The following is a 23,960-nucleotide window of genomic DNA, read 5'->3' as shown; positions in this document are numbered from 1 at the left end:
CCAACAAGTGCCTACTATGTACCAGGTTCTGTATTAAGTGCTAGGAACACTAAGACAAACAGTCCCTGCTCTCAAGGCATATCTATTCTATAGGGTGAGATAAGATGTATAGAGAGAAGGACATTTAAAATTTGTTGTTGTTCAGCTGTTTCAGTTGTGCCTGACTGTGCGTCCTCTTTTGGGGTTTTCTTGGCAAAGATACTGGAGTGGTTTGCCATTCCTTCTCCAGCTCATTTTACAGATGAGGAAACTGAGGCAAACAGGGTTAAGTGACTTGCCCGTGGTCACACAGCTAGTAAGTGTCTGAGGCTGGATTTGAACTCAGGAAGATGAGTCTTCAGGCCTTGCACTCTGTCCACTGCACCATCTAGGTGCCCACATTTAAAATATGTATATTATAAATACAATAAATCCAAGTCCATTGGGGGGAAGGCACAGTGGAGGGAGAGACAATTAGTAATAGCTGGGAGAATTTGAAAAAGTCTTATACAGAAAGTGATGATTGAGCTGAACTTTGAAGGAAAGTAGAGATTTTAAGAGTCAGAGGAAAGGATTCCTAGAACAGAACAACCTTTACAAAGGCATGGAATGCAGAAGATAGAATGCTACGTGGGATGAATGCAAGTAAACCCATTGGACAGGACTACATAGAGAAGGTAGGCAGGAAGGGAGATTGGAATCAGTCGTAAAGGCTTTACATGCCAGACAAAAGGGGTTTGTATTGGATCTAAAGGTAAGAGGAAGCCCGGAGAGTTAACTGAGCAGGACAGTGAAGTAACCAGACCTGTGCTTTAGGCATCCCTTTGGCAGCTGTGAGGAGAATGGATTAGAGAGGATTAGGATGGATTAAAAATACTTCAGGCAGGAAGACCAGTTGGGAGATTTGCAAAACTCCTGGAAGAGGTGACAAGGACCTGAATTGAGGAGAAGGGTGGAGGGTATGAGTCCAGCAAAGGGAATCAGTGTGAGAGATGCTGTAGAGGGAGACTGGATGGTCAAGGAAGGCTCTGAGATTACAAACCTAGGCAGCTAGTGCCCTCTACAGATATGGTAATGTTCAAAAGAGGGAAAGATGCTGAGTTCTGTTTTGGACAGCTTGTCTCCTACTGCTAGGACAGCTGAGCTGCTTTTCTCTCCATAGATGAGTTCATCTATTAAAATCCAATCTGTTTTTCTAAGAAAAATGCCCCTGTATCACTCCACTGATTTGAAACCTAGGATAGTCCGCCCATGGTATCAGCCTGGCAATACAGATGTGTTACAAACTGCTCTAAGTTAGTCTCCTCATTCTCTTCTGAAAATTCTCAAGCTTTGTTCATGATGTCTATTGTGTAGAATACCTTCTTGCGTTCTGCCAACCTAAATACTCCACAACCTTCAGGGCCTCCATGGCCTCTAATGGGCCTTTTGTCTTTCTTTTAGGCCCCACTTACCACCTGTGGGGTAATGCTCATTTTGAAATCTGATCACTTCCTGGCTTGTGTTGTTATGCAACTATTCCATTTATAAATGTGTCAGATGTCCATGATTAAGTGAGCAGATCCTTGAGGACAAGAATCCAAGACGAAGATCTTTGCTTCTCCCACAAATGTACTTTGGAGACAAAAACAAACAAACAAACAAACAAACAAAAAACCAAACAACCCCCCCAAAAAAAAAACCCTATGGATTGAAGAGAGAAGGCTATGCAAACATTTCAAAATATGTGGCAAATAATATGTCCTCAATATATTTTTGAATGAATGAATGCGTGCATAAATATATAAAAGCTAGATTATAAACTCTGAGAAAACAGACACTACCATTTTATGCTTTAATAACATTCAGTGTTTATTAAGCACCTACTATGTGGGGCAGAATGGTGCTATGCTTTAGAAACAGCAAAGATTTTTAGAAGAGATGTGGTCTCAGCTCCTGTTGAACTTATAGAACCATAAAACAAAAACCATATGACTATAATTTATGATATGACAAGATAAGAGCAAAACAAAACGTACTACCCCTACCCCACCCCTCACACCTAGCACATAATGATTGCTCAGTAAATATTAGCTGGAGGAATGAATCAATAAATCAAGGATCAGGAAAAAAAACCCTATTTTTTAGCTGAAGGGCATCTGGAAAGATAGTAAACATACAGCTATTTGAAGCACTGAATTCAGAGGTCTTGGAAATAGCTGGTGGCATGGTGGGTAGGGCTCTGGGCCCGGAGTCAGGAAGACCTGAGTTCAAATTTGGCCTCAGACACTTACTAGCTGGATGACCTGGGCAAGTCAATTTCATCTCTGTTAGCCTAAGTTTCCTCATCTGTAAAAATGGGATATTAATGGCACTTAACATGGTGGTGGTGAGATCAAATGAGATATCTGTAAAAAGCACTTAGCTCAGTGCCTGACATATAGTAGCTGCTACATAAATGACTAGTCTCTTCTCCTTCCCTTTGTAAACATAAGACATTAAAGAACTCAACAGAAAGAAGGCACATACAGCTGTGAAAGGCTACATGGCCTGCTCAGATTTTAACCAATTCTGAGTTAGATCTGGAGTGCAGAACTGTAAAGAAAAAATGGTCCCTTGCCCCCATTCTGTGCTCGAGCAAAGCATTTCTCCTTTCTTCTGCCAGACCACCCCCTTTACTGCCTGCTTGTTGTGGCCAAAGGCAGTGGGGATGCTAAGAAAATAAAGCTAAATGTGCTTCCTATGAGCGATGGAGAAACAATGCGTATTAATTCCCAAAATAACAGTCTGCTCTTGGGAAGCAGACAGCAGTAAAATCATTGTACATCCCTCCAGTTCTCAAAGGAAGTCCTTGGTACTACCTTCCACACTTAAATTGGTAAATTTTTCCAATAACCAACATGACAGTTTGATAAATATCTCAAACTCTGTGATCAGTCCAAGTCCAATTAAAATTTATTAGGCACTTGTTAATGTGTAGGGCACTGGGAATACAATAAGAGGCATTACCCCTTTCCAGGTATTCAAATTCCATGAGTGAACACAGATACTTTACCATAAAGACAACGTCTCCATTAAGGAGATTGACTGCTAAGTGGACAAGAGCTGTGAGAGCATCTGTTTACAGTTTCTTCCTTCAGACAGACTTTGTTGTATCCACATTAGCAAAGCAATGACACTCAGCTGGAACATGGAAACAGTATCATGTTGTTGAACCGCATGTTACAATAGTATTTTAAAACGGGATTCTGCCTGCATTATAAAATTTAGAATGAGACATATCAAAGAAATGTTTCAAGTGTTTTTAATATCATGTACTTAGAATTACTGGAAGGGCTTTCATATTTAAAATAAATATAATATCAATAACTGGGCATTTGTGAAATTCCACAAAGTACTGTTAAGAGTACATTTTGTTTTACGTGATTTTGCATGTGTAACCGTTATCTGATTACTTACTGTCTCAGGGAGGGGGTAAGCAAGAAAGGGATGTAGGGATAGAACTTGGAATTCAAATCTTTAAAAAAATGTTAAAAATTGTTTTGACATGTAACTGGGGAAAAATAAAATATCAGATATCAAAAGAGCACATTTAGGGGGTTTTGTTTTTCTTTCTTCCTCAATGACTAGGGGAAGGTATGAGGGATAGAATGCAGATATGAAAATAAAATACAATTTAACTTAAAAAAACACATGGACACATTTGTAGGGGAAAGTAATCAAGTGCATTGGCTTTTTTAAAAAGCGTACATTTCTAATGACCAAATGTAATAATTACGACAATAGCTGGATAACTGTGGGTATACAACTTTGCCTCTTGATAAGCCTCAGTTTTCTTCTCAGTAAAATGGGGTTGTTGTGGGGAAAGCACTTTGTGAACCTTAAAGTGATCTAGTAATGTGAGTTGCTATTTACAAAGTGCTTTACAATTAAAAGTTCTGGGGGAGCTAGGTGGTGCAGTGGATAGAGAACTGGGCCCTGGAGTCAGAAGGATCTGAGTTCAAACCTGGTCTCAGACCAGACACTTGACACTTACTAGTTGTGTGATCCTGGCAAGTCACTTAACCCCAAATGCCTCACCAAAAAAAAAAATTCTCTACATATATTGGTTCTCATATTTGGTTCTCATAGGAAAGCACCTAAATCAGGGAAAGGCCCTGCGATTTCATTGGTATAGGGAACTCCCAGGTGAGAAAGCTTCCTCTAGCAATACAGGTCTGTACCTTTTCTACAGCTTATAGTCTTAGGGAGTAAGTAGCCTACTACACTGAGAGGTTACAACCAGGATCAGGTGCCTAGTATGTGTCAGAATCAGGACTTGAACCCAGATCTTCCTGGCTTTGAAGCTAGCTCTCTAGCCACTATGGCATGCTGCCTCAAAAAGTCATCAAAGTACAAAATAGGATAATGCAGCAGATTCACAAGAGCAGAGCAGTTCAATCCTGTTTATATGACCAATTTCAAAAAAAGCAGCAACACCAATGGTTCCATTGTGTGTGTGTGTGTGTGTGTGTGTGTGTGTGTGTGTGTGTGTGTGTGTGTGTATGAGATAGATAGAGAGAGACACAGAGAGAGAGAGAGAGAGAGTGAGAGAGCGCCAGCCATCCTCAGGGAGACAAGTCCTTAAAGCTTGATGAGCAAAAGATTTTTTAAAAAATCACATGTATTCTATAAAGCAAGAGAGAAAAAAGCCATAGGCAAAAAAAGCTGAAAGCCGAAATCTAGCTTTGTAAGTAGACAAAAGGATCAGGGCAAAGCTTTGCTGAATGAACTAAGGACACCTTGAGTTTCGGGCACTATTCAGACAGTCATAAAAGGCTTCTCTCCTAAACTTGTCAAACCCCTCTACCACATAGTTTCCTGTTCTGTCATCTCTCCAAATTAGCTGAGTTCATGGCAAGTTACATACTTCTCCCTTCATTGTAAAACAAGATTACAGGTTTGTTACACACACCAGCCTGTTACTATTTGCAACACATCTGTGATTACTAGGATGAGCTGTTCCACATGACTGCATTTGTCTTTTTATTATTAAGAGCAAACTGAACAGGCTTCGTCTCAGCTTGGAAGCATCATTGCAGCCGTGAGGGAAAAGTAATACATTCCACCTCATGATTCAATCTCTCCTTCAAAAATGTGTCTTGCATCTAAGCATTTCTAACACAAACATGAACAAATCATAACCTTTAAAACAGCATTCTATAGAAGACAGATGGGGATAAAGCATTCTATAGGAAGACAGACTGTCATCATGATAATAATTAGGGTAGTGAAAAAAATGCCAGACTCAGAGTCAGAGGATATAGATTACAGTCTTACTTTATGACCTTGTAAAAATCTCAGAACCTCCATCTGTAAAATGGAAATGATAATGATAATAATAATAATGATGATGATGATAGTAATAGTAATACCTGTACTGCCTACCACACAGGGGTTTTTGTGCAGATCAAATGAGAAAATATATGTGAAATTGCCTTAAAAACTGAAAGTGCTATACAAATGTAATGTCTGTTGTCTCCCTTAGAAATTCTACAGATTATCTGTCCAACATTCCACAGGCCTTCCATAGATCTTATAGACCTATAGATCTATATAGATCTTTTGACTTTTTGGGGGTACCATTGCAGTCTCTGGCTATCTATCTATTAACCCTCACATTCACTGGTTCTCTTTTTCAGTCCTTGTTCATGTGTATCTCTGCAGAACTGAACACCTTTGGATAAGGGTAATGTATTTTGTTCTCCCATGCCCTGCCCTTAATTGTGGGTGTACCCTAAGTTTTGTTCTATACTCCTTTCTTGGTCATTTCACCAAGCCTCATGGGTTTAATTATCATGCTTATGTAGATCACTTTCTGATTTACATCCAGCCCTATTCTCTCTCTTAAACTCTAGTCACCTTCTCTACTCCCTCACCAACTCCTTATTGGGCATTTTGAAATGGATGTCTTATAGGTATTTCAAACTCAATGTGCACAAAACAGAACTCTCTCTTCAAACTCACCCCTCTTCCTATTTGTGTTGAGGGTATCCACTAACCTTCTGGTCAACCAAGTTCATGACCTCAAAGTCACCCTCAATTCTTTGGTCTCCCTCAACTCCATATGTAATCAAATGCTGACAGTTGCAGCTCTGCCTCCATAATGTCTGCCACCTTCATTTCCTTTTCTGTATTCGTAGGACCATCATTACTTCAGACTCTCATTAACTCTTGCCCATCCTATTTCAAGAGCATCCTTATCTGTCTCCCTTGTCTCTAGTTTCTCCCCTCTTCAATCAATTGATATTCCACATAGCTGGCAAAGGGATGTGCCTAAAGAACATATGTGATCATGTAACTACCATGTTTCTCGTGGCAACTATTAACCCTAGAAGCCTCAGACTTCTTATATTGAAGAAAGTATTCATGATACAGTGTCATGAGGTTTTTGAATACTCTAAAGCATTTGCCCCCTTCGATTTCTTAAAACTGAGCCACATTTTCCAATATATTTTTGTCATAATCCCCTAGGCCTTTCTTTGCAGATCCAATTTGTCATCAAGTGTTGTTGATTCTCCTTTGTGACATCTCCCATAAATGCCCCTTCTCTCTCCTTTGACACCAACAGTACCCTGGTGCAGGCTTTCATCACCTCTTGCCTGTACTATTGCAATAGCCTGCTGATCGACATCCCTGACTCAAGTCTCTCCCTGCTCTAGTTCATCCTCCAGTCAACTGTTAAATTGATCTTTCTAAAATTCAGGTCTGACCATGTCATTCCTCTATTCAGTAACTCTAGTGGGAACCTTTTATGTCCAGGATCAAATACAGAATTCCTCTGTTTGGTTCTGAAAGTCCTTCATAACCTGGCCCTTTCCTTCTTTTCCAGTCTTCCTATACCTACCTCCCTTGTAAGTACTCTATGAGTGATCTGGCCTCCTTTCTGCTTCTTAAACATAACACTTCACACTCCATCTCCCCAATCCACCAAGCGTTTTTTACTGGATGTCTCCAGTTCCGAATTCTCTCCCTTTTCATCTCCAAATCTTGGCTTCCCTATGTTCCTTCAAGTTTCACTAAAATCCCACCTTTCTGGATCCCCTTAACTGCTAGTGCCTTCCCTCTGTTGATTATTTCCAATTAATCTATACATTTTGTCTGTGTATAGTTGTTTTCATGTTGTCTCACCCATTAGACTGTGAGCACCTTGAGAGCAGGTACCATTTTTTTTTCTTTTTGGTCTTTCTTGTCTTTCTTTGTATACTCAGCACATAGCACAGGACCAATAGTAAGGGTTTGTTGACTTCATAAGATTTCACTGTGCCTTATCCTTCATAGCAGATGTTGGTATAAAGGTACAATTACATTTTGGTTACCTCTTTAGTGGTTTAGCTTTCGAAAAATGAATAATTTTGGAAAATATGATTTTAAACAAATGGAAATATTTACATGTTAAAACAGAAAAAAAAAACTCTGGGCTTTGTGAATCTCCTTTTTTTTCTTTTTTTGGTTCATTGTGAATACTTCAAAATTAAATGACTAAGTGTTCCAAGTAATAGTGTTTCTTTATTGCTTTTAGGTGTATGATAACACCATCTACAGAAACTTTCATTGCCTTTCAAGGTGAAGTTATAAGCGATTTGTAAAGCTATAAATTCCTTTTATGTTCTAGTTCTACTTATCAAAAGACTGTCAATATCTATATGAAAACTGTAAGTTCCTTTTATATTCCAGTTCTACTTATCAAAAGACTGTCAATATAGATATGATTCAGCTCTTTTTCACATTACAGAAAACAAATATACTTTTAGGATATGATTAGTATTAACATTTCCCTCTAGTTTTGTTTCTATCACTTAAAGGCTAATTTTTCAGAAAATAAGATTTCTCCAGATTTATTGGCAAAAAGTCAGCTCATCCCTTGCCTATCTTAATGCCTATTGTAGAAATGAATCCATTTTGCTTTAGAAAGACAGAATATTATTTGCCAGAGTTTGAAATATTTGTAGAGCCTTATTCTCTCTTCATTACATAGTATGTTTAAAGTAATCTCCAAAGTATATTTTTATAACAAAATAATGCCTTTATTTTTCCATTTTTATCACTGAAGATAAAAAAACCCTTAAATTGTAAAAAAATATTTTGGCATGGAACTGAAGTATTTTCTTAAACTATTTTTCTTATTTTTTATGATTTAGTATACATGCCCAGAATATATAAACAGAAGACTCTTATAGCAGTTTAAGCACTGTATACCTTATTTAACTTGATGAAATGAATTTCTTATGAAAAATACATTTTTACATAATTGTAGAGCTGGAAGTGACCTTGGACATTATATAGTTCAATATCTCATTAAATGATGAGAAAATTGCAGCCTGGAACAGTGAAATGACTTGTCCAAGGTGACAAAGCTAATTAGTGGCAAAGGCAAAGCTAGAAGCCGGGTCTTCTGATTCTCTATCTAATCTTCTCTCTACTAGAGCATACAATCTACTCTTGTTCTTATTTTAAAAAATTTGAAAAAAATAATTTGGCTGTTTTAAGAAATGGATCATGTTCTACTTCCTGCGCATATATGATATAAAGATAAATGACTAATTGGGAAAAACCTTCATCCAAAATTACTAATTAATAAACCTCTTGGCTCATTTAAACACTGTTAAATATACTGTCACTCAGAAATACTGGCTAACTAATAAGGCTATATCAAATAAGTGCTAAGTGTTGTAATTAACAATATATAGGATAAAATGCTACATAAAATCAAAGTAAAATTATTTCTAAAGTCAATCTGCTGCCTGATTTATTTTTATTCCTTTTTAAAAAATTTATAGATGCCATTTTAAATCAGTCAATCAACAAACATTCACTAAGTGCTTGCTATGTGCCAGGTACTCTACTTGTTCTTAACAGAGAATGAAACAATTCCTACTTACAAGGAATTTACATTCTAATGGGGTAGAGACAGTGTGGTATAATTGATAAGGGAGTCGGTCATGGAGCTAGGAAAACCTGGGTTCAAATGCTGTTTCTGACACATATTGACTGTGTAACCCTGGGCAAGTGACAACTTTTCAGTGCTCTAGACAAATCTGTACAACTGTAATTTGCAGAGAAGGTGGTGACCTGCATTGGTAGAGGGAGTTTTGTCATCCAGGACTCCCCTAAATCAGTGAAATCGCAGGTCTATTCCTTGTCTTATATCTCTAAATGTAGGCAAAAGAAGGAAATCAATCAAATCAATGGCTTTTCATAATTAATATTGATTTTTAATCTCAGTTTTAGTAAGAGGAATAATCTCATCTGGTTAATATGAGTAGATATTTGACAAATTGTTTTCCACTTATTTTGTGTCCCACTAACCCTGCCTGATGCCATATTTCATTACAATAAGTTACTAAGAACATTTATTACCATATTGATTTAGGAATCTGGGTAGATGTTTGGCATGAGTGTTTGAAGAAAAAAACCCAATGATATGCACTTTCAGAAGTATAGCTGCCCTCAGTTAATGAAGTTAACTTTTAAATTTTCAGTTATTTTTTGAGTTGGCTATTTAAGAAAGAAAAATTAACTTTAAAATACTTTTTGTATTTTCAATGCTGTGTTGCTTAACAGTTTCATTTAAGAAAATGCCAAACTTCAGGAGTTCAGCATGAAATCATCCTTTAAAGTCCTGGTGAGTGATACTCACTCTCCCATTCTTTTTCTTTGTAGGCATATTAGCTGTGAAAAGTTCCTAGGTTGGGGCTCTTAATCTTTTTTTTTTAAATAATGGAAATCCACATTTATAAGAATACAAGTCATTCTTCAATTGATAAATGGTCAAAGGATATGAATAGGTAGTTTTCAGATGAAGAAATAAAGCTATCTATAGTCATATGAAAAAAAATTCTGTAAATCACTATTGATAAGAGAAATGCAAATTAAAACAATTCTGAGGTACCACCCTACACCTAACAGATGGGCTAATATGAGAGAAAAGGAAAATGATAAATGCTGGAGAAGATGTGGGAAAATTGGGACACCAATGCATTGTTGGTGGAGTTGTGAACTGATCTGACCATTCTGGAGGCAATTTGCAACTATGCCCGAAGGGCAATCAAACTGCACATACCCTGTGATCCAGCAACTACTAGATCTGTACTACTAGGTCTGTATCCCAAAGACATTACAAAAAAAGGGAAAAGGACTTAAACATACAAAAAATATAGATAGCAGCCTTTTATGTGGCAGCAAAATATTGGAAATTGAGAGGATGCCCATCAACTGGGGAATGGCTGAACAAGTTGTTGTATATGAATGTAATGGAATACTATTGTGCTATAAGAAATAATGAGCAGGTGGAATTCAGAAAAAAAAACTGGAAAGACTTACATAAACTGATGCCGAGTAAAGTGAGCAGAACCAGGAGAACATTGTACACAGTAAACAGCAACATTGTGTGATGATAACTATGATTGACTTAGCTCTTCTCAGCTATACAATGATCCCAGACAATTCCAAAAGACTTGAGATGGAAAATGCTATCCACATCCAAAGAAAGAACTATGTATTTTGACTACAGATCACAGCATACTATTTTTACTTTTTTGTTTTTCATAGCTTTCCCCTTTTGTTCTGTTTCTGTTTTCACAATGTGACTAATGTAGAAATATGTTTAAAAATAAAATAAAACAATGGACATCTTTGACTGCCTGGTGATACCTGTAGATCACTTCTTAGAAGAATGTTTTTAAATTTGTTTAATAAAATGCATAGGATTACAAAGGAAACCAACTGTTTTGAAATAAGGCTATCAATTTATTAAAAAAAAAAGTTCACGGACCCCAGCTTAAGAATCTTCTGTATATGCCACCAGTGTCTAAATCATAGGAAAGAGTGGAATCTAAAGGTGGTAGACAAATCCTAGATTCAAGGTCTCAGACACTGGATTTTGCAAATAAACAAAATAATGAATTTACTGGAACTGATTAGCTCATAAGCCAGGTGAGAGTAATCCTACTTTTTTTTCCTTCTAAATTAAACTGTCAAAGACAACAGCTATGGATAACAGAATAGATTCCACCCTTAAACAACAGTTAATGCTTTAAAAAAAATTGCCTCATATCATACAGCAAGATCAGCTCTAAATGAATATATGACTTAGACATAAGATGTCAGATCATAACAAAAAATCAGAATAACAAGGAAGACTTTTCTTTTTGGATCACAATTAAACAATGGATAAAGAGCACAAAAGAGAAAGTGGACAATTTTAATTGCACAAAATAAAAAAAATGTTTTTGCACAAAGCCAATATAGCTTAAATTAGAAGAGTAAGGGATAACTAGGAAAATCTTTGCAGCAAGTTTCTTTGATAAAAATCTCATTTCCAAGATATATAAGTAATTGATTAAAATTTGTAAGAAGAGCTATCACCCATTTGATAAGTGGTCAAAGGATATGAATAGGCATTTCTCAAAGAAGATATCTAAGCCATCAACAATCACATGAAAAATGCTCCAAATCATTAAAAATTAGAGAAACTCAAATTAAAGCTGCCTTTATGGTCCACCTCACACCCATCCAATTGAAAAAGATGACAAAAAATAAAATGATAAATGGTGAAGGAAACAGGTTCACTAATTCAATGTTGGCAGAGTTGTGAATTTGTGCAGCTATTCTGGAAAGCAGTTTGGAACTATGCCCAAATGGTGCATAACTTTTGACTCAATGATACCTCTACTAGCACTACAAGCCAAAGAGATAAAATAAAAATTAGGAAAACCATCTAAATTATATGTAGAAACATATTCATAGCACCTCTTTTTGTCATGACAAATAACTAGAAACAAAGGGAGCGTCGATCAATTGGATCATGGCTGATCAAATCAGGGTACTTGAATGTAATGCAATACAATTGTGCCATAAGAAATGATGAAAGAAATAGGTTCAGAGAAATCTGGGAAGACTTGTATGAACAGATGCAAAGTGAAGCAAGCAGGACCAAGAGAACAATTCATATAATAACAACATTATAAAGATAAACAACTTTGAAAAACTTTAAGAAATCTGACCAATTCAGTGACCATGATTTCAAAAGTTTTGGTGATGAACCTCTTAATAGAGAGGTGATGGATTTAAGATGCAGAAATAAATGTACATTTCTGAACATGGGCAATGTGGAGGTTTATCTTGTTTGTATATATGTCATAATAATCCCCCTCCCTTTTCCCCCTTTTAAATTAGGGAGTATTAAAGGGAGAGAAAAAATACTGCTTAATTGAAAAATAAAACAAGTTTTAAAAATTACTGTAATTGGTATAGATATGGTTTAAGCTAGTGTTAAGAATCAGCTAAAGAAAATTCAATTATACAAAATTAACTAGCAAAATTTGAAATGTGAGCAGGCCTATTTTACATTTTAAACAAGCAGACACCTTTATTCAAATATTCCATTTAGCTTAACTTTATGTGTAGCTCTCTTGGTAGTTGTGAGAAAAAACCCTTATAGCTCACACGACGTTCATCATTGATCAGCATAACAAAAGCAGCTGAGTTGAAATAAAAATTCTCTATCAGAATCTTTCAACACTTGAACATCTCCAATACCAAGAAAGGCAATAAGAAAATAGGAATAGAAGTGCAAGGTCTGGATGTGGATAGCATTTTCCATCTCGAGTCTTTTGAAATTGTCTTAGATCACTGTATTGCTGAGAAGAGCTAAGTCAATCATAGTTGATCATTGCACAATGTTGCTGTTTACTATGTACGATGTTCTCCTGGTTCTGCTCACTTTACTCAGCATCAGTTCATGTAAGTTTTTCCAGTTTTTTTTTTCTGAATTCCACGTGCTCTTTATTTCTTACGGTACACTAATTTACCTCATGAAGATTAGTTAGGCATCTTAAGATATTCCCCAGGAGGCAGAATTTCTTTTCTGATAATTTCACATTCTTTCTTAAAGTTAGGAAAACTTGTAGAATTCTTGTTAAGAATTTTAGATTTTTTGAGAAATAGTTTTCAGGCAACACAACTCACTAACAACAGAGACCCATTTAAACCAGATGGAAAGATGAAAAGATGAAAGACATGTTTTAATAGAAAAACATGACTTATAGGTAGAAGAGGAAGATTCAAGTCTGGTTTCTGCTATTGGTTATATATTTTGAGCAAATCTCTGTGGCTTCAGATTTATTATGTGTAAAATGAGGGTATTGATGTCCAGTCTAATTACATTATAAAGTGGTTGTGTGCTACAGTCAAAATATAATTGTTATTTTCAAAGTCAGTTTATTATGTTTTCTTTTTTTGACTTACTTGGCCCACTTTCAATCAATCAATCAAAACTTATTATGTACCTTCCACATGTAAGGTGCTGTGCTAAGTACTAGAGATACAAAAACAAAGAATGAAAATCCCTCTTTGCAAAGAACTCAAATTTGAAAGGGGACTATAAGCATATCTATATATCTATATCTATATCTATATCTATATCTATATCTATATCTATATATGTATATATTATATATATGTATAGAATAAATATAAAGAAAGTAAACATAAATATGTGTATATATTATAAATATATGTATATATATATATGTATATATACACATCTATTATACATACATATATCTATATTTCTGTCTATCTATCTGTCTGTCTATCTGTCTATGAAGATTGGGCAGGTTTGGGGGATCCAAGAAGGCTTCATGTGGAAGTGGTACTTGAAATGCATCTTGAAGGAAGAGAGGGATCAATGAAGTAGAGGTGAGGAAGGAGTACATTTCAGGCATGGGAAGCAGCTGGTACAAATGGATGGTGATGGGAAATAGGAGACAGTGTATTGTGTGTGAAGGGCAGAGGAAAAAGGCAGTTTAGCCACATCGCACTCAAAAAAGGGAAGGGTTGGAAGGATAGGTTGGGGCCATGGAGAGATTTAAAACTAAACAGAAGAGCTTTATATGTTTTTTTTTTTCTAGCTGTAATAGGTAAGGTGAGTGAATTGGTCATATTTGATTTTAAGGAAAATCACTTAGGCAAAAGTCTATAGGATGGACTGGAGTGGTAAGAAATTCAAGGCAGGCAGAAAAAATTAAGAAGTTGTTGCAATAATCTAGGTGAAAAGTGATAAGGACCTGAACCGCAATGGTCATTGGTGAAGTATGGGGAGAAAGAAGGAGCCAGAGGAAAGAGATGTGGAGGTAGATGCAGAAAAATTATCATAAGTGATGGATATGTTGGATAGGAGAGGGAGGGGGTTTGTCAATCAATCTCAATAAGCATTTACTACATGTCTACTATGTGTTAGGCTCTGTGCTAAGTACTGAAGAGTTAGGAGCAGAGGACCATACTGAGGAAAACTGGGAAATTGGAAGGATTATGGTAATTTTGATAGAAATAGGAAAGTTTGGAAGAGGGAGAGGTTTTCCTAACTTTGGACTTCAAGAGATTATAATTGTGCTTAGAATTTTTCATTTAATATAAACTCCAAAAAGCAGAAGAGAAGGGAACCACATGGACCTACTGGGCCTTTATACTGGCCCAACACTAAAAAATGAGCTAACAATTGTGACAGGACATGGCAGATTAACTCTCCAAAGACAAAGGTGGTAGGAAGGAAAAGATGGTGAAGAGTATTACTGTTCTCCAGTGTTATGTATGTATGTATGTGTATATGTGTTCGTATATTCATATATAAACACATGCATGTCTATATATTCATATACAGCAAGCTATATGAATGTTATTAATCATTCAGTTGTGTCTGACTCTTTATGATCCCATGGACCATGCTGTCCATAGGGTTTTCTTGGAAGATACTTCAGTGGTTTGCCATTTCCTTCTCCAACGGATTTTAGGCAAATGGAGGTGAAGTGATTTGCCCAGTATCACACAGCTACTAAGTGTCTGAGGCTAGATTTGAACTCAGGTCTTCCTGACTCCAGGCCTAGAGATACACAAAGAGGTTACATAATACAATATATCTCCAAACTTACTTCTAGGTTGTTTTTTTAAAAGTGGTTCCTGTCAGAGTTCTTGTCAGACTCTTGTAGTCTTTCCCAAGTAAATTATGTTCTAAGGTTTATCTAACATTAGGCTATCGAGTTTAATGGTTTCTGATACTTGCTTTTATAATCTGTTCCATTGATCTGGTCTATTTCTTAACTAACACCAAATTATTTCAAGGATTACTACTTTGTAATATAATTTGATCTGGAAATTACATTCTCCCTTCTTTCCCACTAGTTTTCATTTCCCTTAAGATTCACACTTAGTTTGATAGTCCACAGAAAGAGAGCGTTTTAGAATTATGACTAAGATTGTACTGTGAAGGATGGATTGGAACAAGGATAGATTAGAAACAGGAATGCTACAGAGGTAGACTTTTTACAAAGACCTCATCTGAATATAAAGATGGTTTCTCTTCCATGTGGAAAAAAAGATCCTTGAAATTCATATACATATTTGAATGAATCTAAATAGACCCTAATAGGAAAGCTAATTAATTAATCAAAAAGCATTTGTTAAGTGCTTATCATGTGACAGGCATGATACTAAACTTTGGGAATGCAAAGAAAAAGCAAAAACAATTTCAGCTATCACGGAATTTACATTCTAATCAAACAAAAAGTTCCTGCCCAATCTGATACTGTATCCCAAGGTATTCAATAAGTAATCATTGAATTGTTGAAAACATATACTAAATATTGACTTTAATAAAATTTAAAAGTAAAAGAAAAAGATGTTTTGACCCATTAGTGCTTGGGTAAATACATTCCCTTCCCGTTTTGTTCTCTAAATTATTTATTGATCCTTTTATGTTAAAATAATATTTAACAACAGCAGGCAAATTTAACACACATAGAAAGCAGCAGATCTCAGTGATGAAGTCACTTTTAGGTTAAACTAAGCAATAAGACAGATGCCAGCTCCTTCAGCTCACTCTGGTAGCTGTTACTCTTAATTATGTAGAGGTGGGATTCTGCACCCACCCCAATTAATCACAGAAGCCCCAAATTCCTGGATTCAATTGATTTAAACAAAAATCAGCTATGTATGGATAAGTCTTTAACCAATTTGAAATTATTGAGCTCTGCTCATGAGAGAAAATCTAATAAACCACATGTGAAACACCTTGTGATTAAGAGAATCATGCATGGTCCCATTCTATGTATACAGAGAATGCTCTTAATTGTTAATATTTGTTAGATGAATAATAATCAAAATTAAAAATGCTTAAGTGTTCTATAAATACATTATTATTAATAATATCAATAATGATAATGTTAATCATAATAATGACACTTTGGTGAATACAGGACAGTTGGTTTGGTTTGAAAGGAAGCTGATTAATGTGGATTTGGCCATATTGAGTTTGAAGTGACAGAGTAATGGGCAGAAATGGAGACTTCTAATGTTCAGTTATAAATTCAGCAATGGAGAGGAAGGACCTAGAAAGGACAGGCCTAGAGATACAGATTGTCCAGTCATCAGTGTAGAGGCAGTATTTTAACTCATGTTAAAAGAGAAACTGATCAAGAGAATGAGTTTAGAGTGAGAAAGTCAGGGGCTAATAACTGAGTCATAGGAAGTACCCACAGTTTGAGAGTAGGAGCAGAGAGAAGAGTCATCAGAAGAAGTTAGCAATGTTTGGCTGGAGAGAAAGGAAAACCAGGATAGTATGTTTCCATGAAGACAAGATGAAGAATGAGACATACATTGTTGGACATGGCCAACGTGAAAATTTATTTTGCTTGACTATATACATTTGTTACAAAGGGTTTTTTTTTGTTTTCATAGTGAGGACTTGGGAGGTAAAGAACATAATTGCTTATTAATAGAAAAACGATAACATTTTAAAAAAGAAACATGGGCTACTTATCAATGTTAAATATGAGGAGTCAAAGAGAATAAAGATAGAAGGTAAGGCCCTTGAATTTGGCAACAAGTAAGTCATCGGTGGTGATGGCTGAGGGATTCTTTTCAAAGGTTGTGGCAAGAAGAATTGGGTTTCAGGACTAATGAGGAAATTGGTAGACAGGAAATGAACACGCTTATGTGCCATTATATCAATGTATACTATTGTTTGGGTATAGTGATCCCTAACATACAAGCTTTATATTAAGTCCTTTAACCAAGTATGCATTTCAAATGCATTCAAGTACATTCAAACACAGACTCAACTTGCACCAGTGATAGTAGTTCTGTGTTCAGATCTAGTAAGCCATAGGTGCAGTACTACTATACATACTGATAAAATAAATTACAACAGATGATTAAAAGAGTTAAGAGCCTCACACAAATAGCCTGTCGTACACATTTCAAACAAAAATTTTAATTTGGGATTACTTTTTTTTATCTTGCTGGCCCAGTTTAAAAAAAAAAGTTCCGGGGGGCAGATAGGTGGTATAGTAAATAGAGCACTGGCCTTGGAGTCAGGAGGACCTGAGTTCAAATCCAGCCTCAGACACATAACACTCTCTAGCTGTGTGACCCTGGGCAAGTCACTTAACCCCACTGCCTAGCCAAAAAACCAAAACAAAACAAAACAATTTAAAAAAAGTTCTTATTTTGACCAACCCATCTCTCACTTTGCATGAACATTAATGATTATTTTGGTGCCTGGTTAGCAGCAGTAATACAGAGAAGGGCACAAAAGAGATAAAATCATATGGGACTAGTTTTGGCTTATTGTGGGAATGGACTGAAAATGGCAAGCATCAGACCAGTGGAAAGCTGGGTATAATCTATTGCTTTTTCTCTTTTTCTTTTTCTTTCTTTTCTTTCTTTTCTTTTCTTTTCTTTTCTTTTCTTTTTTTTTTTTTTTCTGGTGAAGCAATTGGGGTTAAGTGACTTGCCCACGGTCAGACAGCTAGTTAGCGTCATGTGTCTGAGTCTGGATTTGAACTCAGGTCCTCCTGACGCCAAGGCCAGAGATCTATCTACTGTGCCACCTACCTGCCCCTTACTTTCTCTTTTTCATTATAAACATGTTATATTACTGTATTACTATATTATTTGGGTTTGCTGGATTACTTGGGATTACCTTTCTGTTACTTGTTTTCTAGGATTAAAATCAGATTATTTGTGGCCTCTTCTACTGTGACACTTTTGGGGGAGGGAACACTTCGAAGTCCTTAAGTTGCTGAACACAAGAAAGAGCATTGCACAGCACAAAGGACGCTGGATTTGAAACTGGAGGAACAGGGTTCATATCATGATGCTGTCATTTGTGATCTTGGGAAACTCATTTAACTGCTCTGGGCCTCTGTTTCCACATTTGTAAAATGAAGGCAGTGGACTAGATGAACTCCATGGTCCTTTCTGATTCTAAATCTGCAGAAAATACTCTAAAAGCAATAGGATTCTTAGAATTAATTGGATAAGTGATCTTAGCCATTTTGGCTGAGTCATATAAAATAACCAAGCTAGAGACTAGACATATGGGTGTAACCAACATCTGAACTTCCTGTTTGCACAATTTCAGGGTAAGTGGGAATTTGAGGACATTAAAGGAAGGACAAACTGACTTTATACACACTGTTGCCTATTTGAACTTCATAATGTTAATTGAAGTATTTTATGAGCTGTCTCCATTAGAACATTTGTACAAGTCTTTAATCTTGAAATTGAAGTCCATAAATATGAAATAGAGAAACTAAATTTGACAAACATCTTGCCATCATCCAAATTATAGGGTACCTCTCACAGCGACATTGTCAAAGAGCTATATATTTCATACCTTAGAATTTGGACTATAGAGAAGTGAAATTCCAATTACTCCATGGAAGATGCAGCCTAAAATATATTTAAAGAGAAAAAACTCTCTAGTATTTTTTCTATGTTGCCTTCGCTAGCAGATTCAATCTTTTTGTTTTGTTTTGTTTTGTTTTTTGGTTAGGGAACAGGGTTAAGTGACATGCCCAGGGTCACACAGCTAGTAAGCGTTATGTGTCTGAGGCCGGATTTGAACTCAGGTCCTCCTGAATCCAGGGCCAGTGCTCTGTCCACTGCGCCACCTAGCTGCCCCAAGCAGATTCAATCTTGCCTACAGAAGAAGGCTGTCTGAATTATCTGGAGCTTTTGAAACTACTGGTATTTCTTGGACTCTTAAGGACTTTCTCCATAAATATGATCTATAAGCGGCTGAAGGAACTGTGCAGAAGAAATGTCTAGAAGAAATGAGGTGTGGGGGAGCTGAGGAATAAACAAGTCCTTTGCTCCTTGGCTTTGCTCATTAATTTGCGTCTGTAAAAGAATCATAACTATGAAACACAGGAATCTTTCTTCCACAAAAGTGGTGGTTTTAGTAGAGTTCCACTATCTGAGATTACATCATATAGCTTCTCACAGTGTGAGGTTACTTATTCTCTCTGCCTCAGCTTCTTCATCTTTAAATGGGGATAATGCCTTGAGCCGCAGAAACTGCAGAGGGCCACTGTAAGGCTCGAATGAGATGATCCATGTACAATACCTCACAAACCATAAAGTATTATATAAATCTAAGCTATTTTTATTATGGGGTGATACTACTTGTACTAAAGACCTCACCAGGTTGCTTCGAGGAAAGTACTTTGCAAACCTTAAAGTGCTATATAATTGTGAATTATATATTATATAACATATAATTATATATCTTCATATATAATTATATACTATAATTATAATTCATTTCATACACTCTGCTGTCTTTGTTAGGTGTTCCCTCTCAGAAACATTTGATGGGAATCAGAAGTTTAGAGGTAGAAGTAACCTCAAAGGTTTCCTAGTCAAACTCCCTCATTTTACAGGTGAGGAAATTGAGACCCAAGGAGATGAAGGCTCGCTGGAGATCACATAGGCAACAAGCATCAGCTTTGACTCCAGAGCCAGTACTCTTTCTACTGTATCACAAACACATGTGCCTCAGCCCATTCCTACACAAAATCCGAGGAGAGAAAACAGATCTTAATCCTACACTATCAAACAGAACGCTAACACTGGGAGGGTGAGGGAGACCTGAAGGTATCCTCTGCTAGGAGTCTATCTCTCAGCTAATGAATGGGAGTATCATAGGGTCTTGCCATTTTGTCTCCAAATAATGCGTCACCATTTATACCAGCCATGGCCAACGACCAGGAGAATGAAGAACTTATTATGTTTGCTTTAGGGAGCCAGGAGCTCCTCAAAAAGCAACTGACGGTGGAAGAAGCCTCCCCAAGAGGTGAGATGCCAAAACCAGAACACAGATGCGACAGTTAATTTTGTTTGCTTTTTTCAGCTTTGAGCAGATAAAGTTTTAATAAGATATTTATCTTCTGTTGTGATAAAGCAGACTCCCTTTGAAAACTTCTGGACCCATGAAGAACATGTCCAAACTAAGCCATCTTACATTCTTTGCTTAAATGTAGATGTGCAAATAATATGTACACACTTGATAAAGGGGAAAGAAAGGAGTAGAAGTCTCTTAATATATACCACATGTGTGGAAATGTGTTCCAAAAACTATTTTTAAACTTATGAATAAAATGTAAGGGGATTTTTAAGACGAAACTTAAAGTTAGGCTTTGCAAGTAAGGTGTTAATACTGGATTTGTACATCCGATCGACTTCCTTACCTTTAGGGAATCAAAGCAAGCAATTACACGGCCATTTTCAACCTGGCAACTTTTGGGGGGGTGCGCAAATTTGCATTCTTCATCAGAGCGTGAACAAGTTCCTCTCTGAAACTGTCTGCACACTTCCAGTGTCAGCCATTTTGTGTCTCTCACAGGAGCAACGTTCAAAGCCATGATGAAAAAGAGATTTAGGTTCTGGATGTTGCTATTAAGTGAATTATGTCAGTCTGGTATCCACCAGTTTCAAAAAGTAAAACAAAACAAAACTACTGTTGAGAAGCCAACCACATCTAGCTCTTAGAAGAGCTAACAAGTTGATTAATGGAGTCCAATATGCACAAGGCAGAATGAGAAGAGACAATTTATCAGCAAGCAGTCACTCATCAATCAATATGCCCCACTTGAAGAAGGTGGGCTGCAGTGAAAACATGCTCAGTGGCATCTCTGGCTGTAAAATGTCTGAGTCTCTCGCCTGTCTTTGACACCGTTTCTTTATAGAGTGACTCCAAGGCAATCACACTCCTCGAGAGAATGTTAATTCTTCCAATGCTGCTTTCTTGGATTGGTGACACTGGAAAACAACCTTGTCAGTTGTTCATGTTCTAGCGGTTTTGTTTTTTCCTTTCACCTTTTTAATGTTGAAGTCAAACAAGCAGCAATTTCAGACAGTCGTGATATCCTCTGCCACACATGAGGTCAGGACAAGGTGTTCAGAGTAGGCAGAAACCAAGCTCTGCAAACACAGAAGTGCGTAGAATAGTCGTTTCCGGTAAAAGTGACTTCACAAAGGCACTTTTTAATCATGAACCTGATAAAATACAAATCAAATGTCAGTTTTCATCCAACCTCGCTGGAACCAACACTTCTAAAATCATTACCTTCTAAACTGGAATATTCTCAATTCTAGATGAAGGCAGTAAAACAGTATAGGGAAAATGCCTCATTTCACAAACTTTTGCATGAAAAAAAAGGGATAAGCAATTGAAATACGTATTGCAGAAACAATCCAGGCAGCAGTCCAAAAGCGAGGAATGACTCAACCAGATGAATGTGGTAGACACAATAATTAGGCATTCTGATTCTGAAACAATTCAATCTAATGTGTTTAATCGCCAAAACAATGTATTAGATCCACAGTTTCCAATTAATTTCACATTTAGGTCCACAGATTGCATTATTTGAATTATTTGAGAAGCTATAAACAATTATTTGTGATCTGTCCCTCTTGTATAAGGAAGATGTTATTATTTTGGATGAAATTCTTCCATTGCCCCCACCATTTAGGAAAAAAAAATGTGCTTGTTTCCCTTATCGTAATTCATCAGTGATTTACTTTTTACTTAAGCATCTTATAAAAATACTCCATTGGATATAACAATGTTGACATTACATTGCATATAAATAATAAAACAATGTTTCCTTTTTAATTTTTAAAAATATTATATATCTATTAAAACATTTTGGACATTGGACCAATAGTATTCAGAGAAGAAAAATCTACCTACATCAGGGTAAATAAGATTCATAAATAAGGACCAAAAGTGAATCATGGTTATAAATGATATAAGATAGAGACTGCCATAGAAGTCTTAAATATTTATAAAAAATATTTCATAAAATTCTATTCTATAATTAAATGACTTTCCTAGGCAATTTTCTCAGAGCCATGGATCATTTCACAACAAAAACAGAGGCAGAGAAGTAACGAAACCCAAACTTGCTAATTACAATGCTTGATGATTTGTAAAACATTCCTTTTTCCTGTATCATGATAAAAATGCATTTAAAAATATTTGCTGAATCGAATCATTAGGAGCTTATGATATTTCAATGAACCCAACTTTTAACTCCACAAGTGTTTAAAGCTCAAGTTTCCTCTTGAGGAGGAGGGAGAGACCAAACCAACCTAAGTTTCTGCATTTACTTTAGGGTTTTTCTTATCTCTTTTAATCAGTTCTCAATTCCTTATTTATAATTAGAAACAATAGGTTTTGACACAAAGAAGAAAAAAAATAAAATTATTGCCACTGAATTAAAATGTGGGTTAAATGCAATTAAATGAACAAATTTTATCATTAAATTAGCTGCATAAATATCAAAATATTTAGATTCATCCTCATCCTCTAAAGTGCATTAAAGTAACTTAATCCAGTGAATGGGACATACCTTTGTTTTTACCTTCAAGGAGAAGTAATTTCTAAGATTAAGTTTCTATTTCTATACATTTTATTTTCTATCAAAATTTAAACAGAAATTGACTTCCCAATAGTGATCTAACTTTATCAAGCTGGGAGATAAATGGATTTACTCTTAAAGACTGCCTAACTTTCTAGTAATCAGTCACGTGTAATAAGTCAAGATCTATTAAGATCTGCAAGTTAGACTTTGACGGTATTATAATTGTCTCTCCCCAAACCAATCTCATCTCTACCTAGTCTACATCCTCTACTGCTATAATTTCTAAGGCTGTTGCTATGAAAGTCACTGCCTTGATAATGCCACCAGTCTTACGCTTCCTCAGTCAGCAGGATCTAGCAGGAAGAAAGACAGGACTGGGCCAATCAAGGATTCCTTGCACTACCTTTCATAAAGAGTGTTGACTTCTCACTAAGTCATGGTATGAGTAAGAGAAAGACCCATAAGGAACTATGGCACTGTGACATCCTTATCCATGCTTTTTTCTATATTTCTTCAGCCTCTATTAACTTTGAAATGGACTCAACAGCTTTATGGCTCTAGAATCAACATCTAGAATGATCAGCAGTCAACAAAACATCTATATTTCATCATGGACTCTTCCATGCTAACCTTAGTGTTGACTTTGGAAATCTAGGGCTTCCTGGCTACACCATTGTCTGATAGTCCACTTTTCCTCTATCTTTGCCACAATTTACCTTTTGCTTTGGTCTTCCTTATCCTTTGGCTCCATCAGTTTTCTTCCCCTGTCTTCTCTGATTACCTTTCCTCTGACTAATGGTCCTCTTCCTTCTTGGCTCACTGGTCTCAAAATGTCTTGCTCTTTGTCAAAACTACCTCTTTTGAAAGGAGATTAAACTCATTCACATAAATTTGACTAAAGAACTGGTAACAATGTCAAGGGTTGACCCTTTAAACAGGTATTTTCATATTTACAGGGATCAAGGTCTTTGACCATAGCAATAAAAAAATGGGGGAAATGTACCATGTCAGGGTTTATGTTCATAGGGAAGTGTTTCATTAAAAAAAAATCTATAAATATATTTTGTAAATGCAAAAGAAGAGGCTTTAGGCATGTATTTTTAGTCTTTAGTCAGTAGGAAGGTATTTAGTTTCAGGGACTGGGCAAGGAAAGAAAGTAAGGCATTCCAAAAAACCTTAAAATCACTCTAGCCAGCATAGATGACTATTTACTCTGGATGTGTATGACTGGTCTTGTCTGTTGCTCTAGAGGAA

General features: G+C 36.2%; 1 protein-coding gene across 10 annotated transcripts in view; it reads right to left on the bottom strand.

The window, feature by feature from the left end:
- The window catches only part of MBNL2 (muscleblind like splicing regulator 2), a 188,326-nt gene that overhangs the window by 110,092 nt on the left and 54,274 nt on the right, over window positions 1-23,960 (bottom strand). For all 10 annotated transcript variants that reach the window (XM_020963990.2, XM_020963993.2, XM_020963996.2 and 7 more), the window contains exon 2: window positions 20,529-21,336. In XM_020963990.2, coding sequence (XP_020819649.1) covers window positions 20,529-20,702 — 174 coding nt within the window. In that variant the 5' untranslated portion in view covers window positions 20,703-21,336. The remainder of the gene's footprint in view (window positions 1-20,528; window positions 21,337-23,960) is intronic.

The sequence above is a fragment of the Phascolarctos cinereus genome, unplaced genomic scaffold, assembly GCF_003287225.1.
Source record: "Phascolarctos cinereus isolate Bilbo 61053 unplaced genomic scaffold, phaCin_HiC Scaffold_7;HRSCAF=346, whole genome shotgun sequence".
Classification (NCBI taxonomy): Eukaryota; Metazoa; Chordata; class Mammalia; order Diprotodontia; family Phascolarctidae; genus Phascolarctos; species Phascolarctos cinereus.
This window is presented reverse-complemented; position numbering and strand designations above follow the sequence as displayed.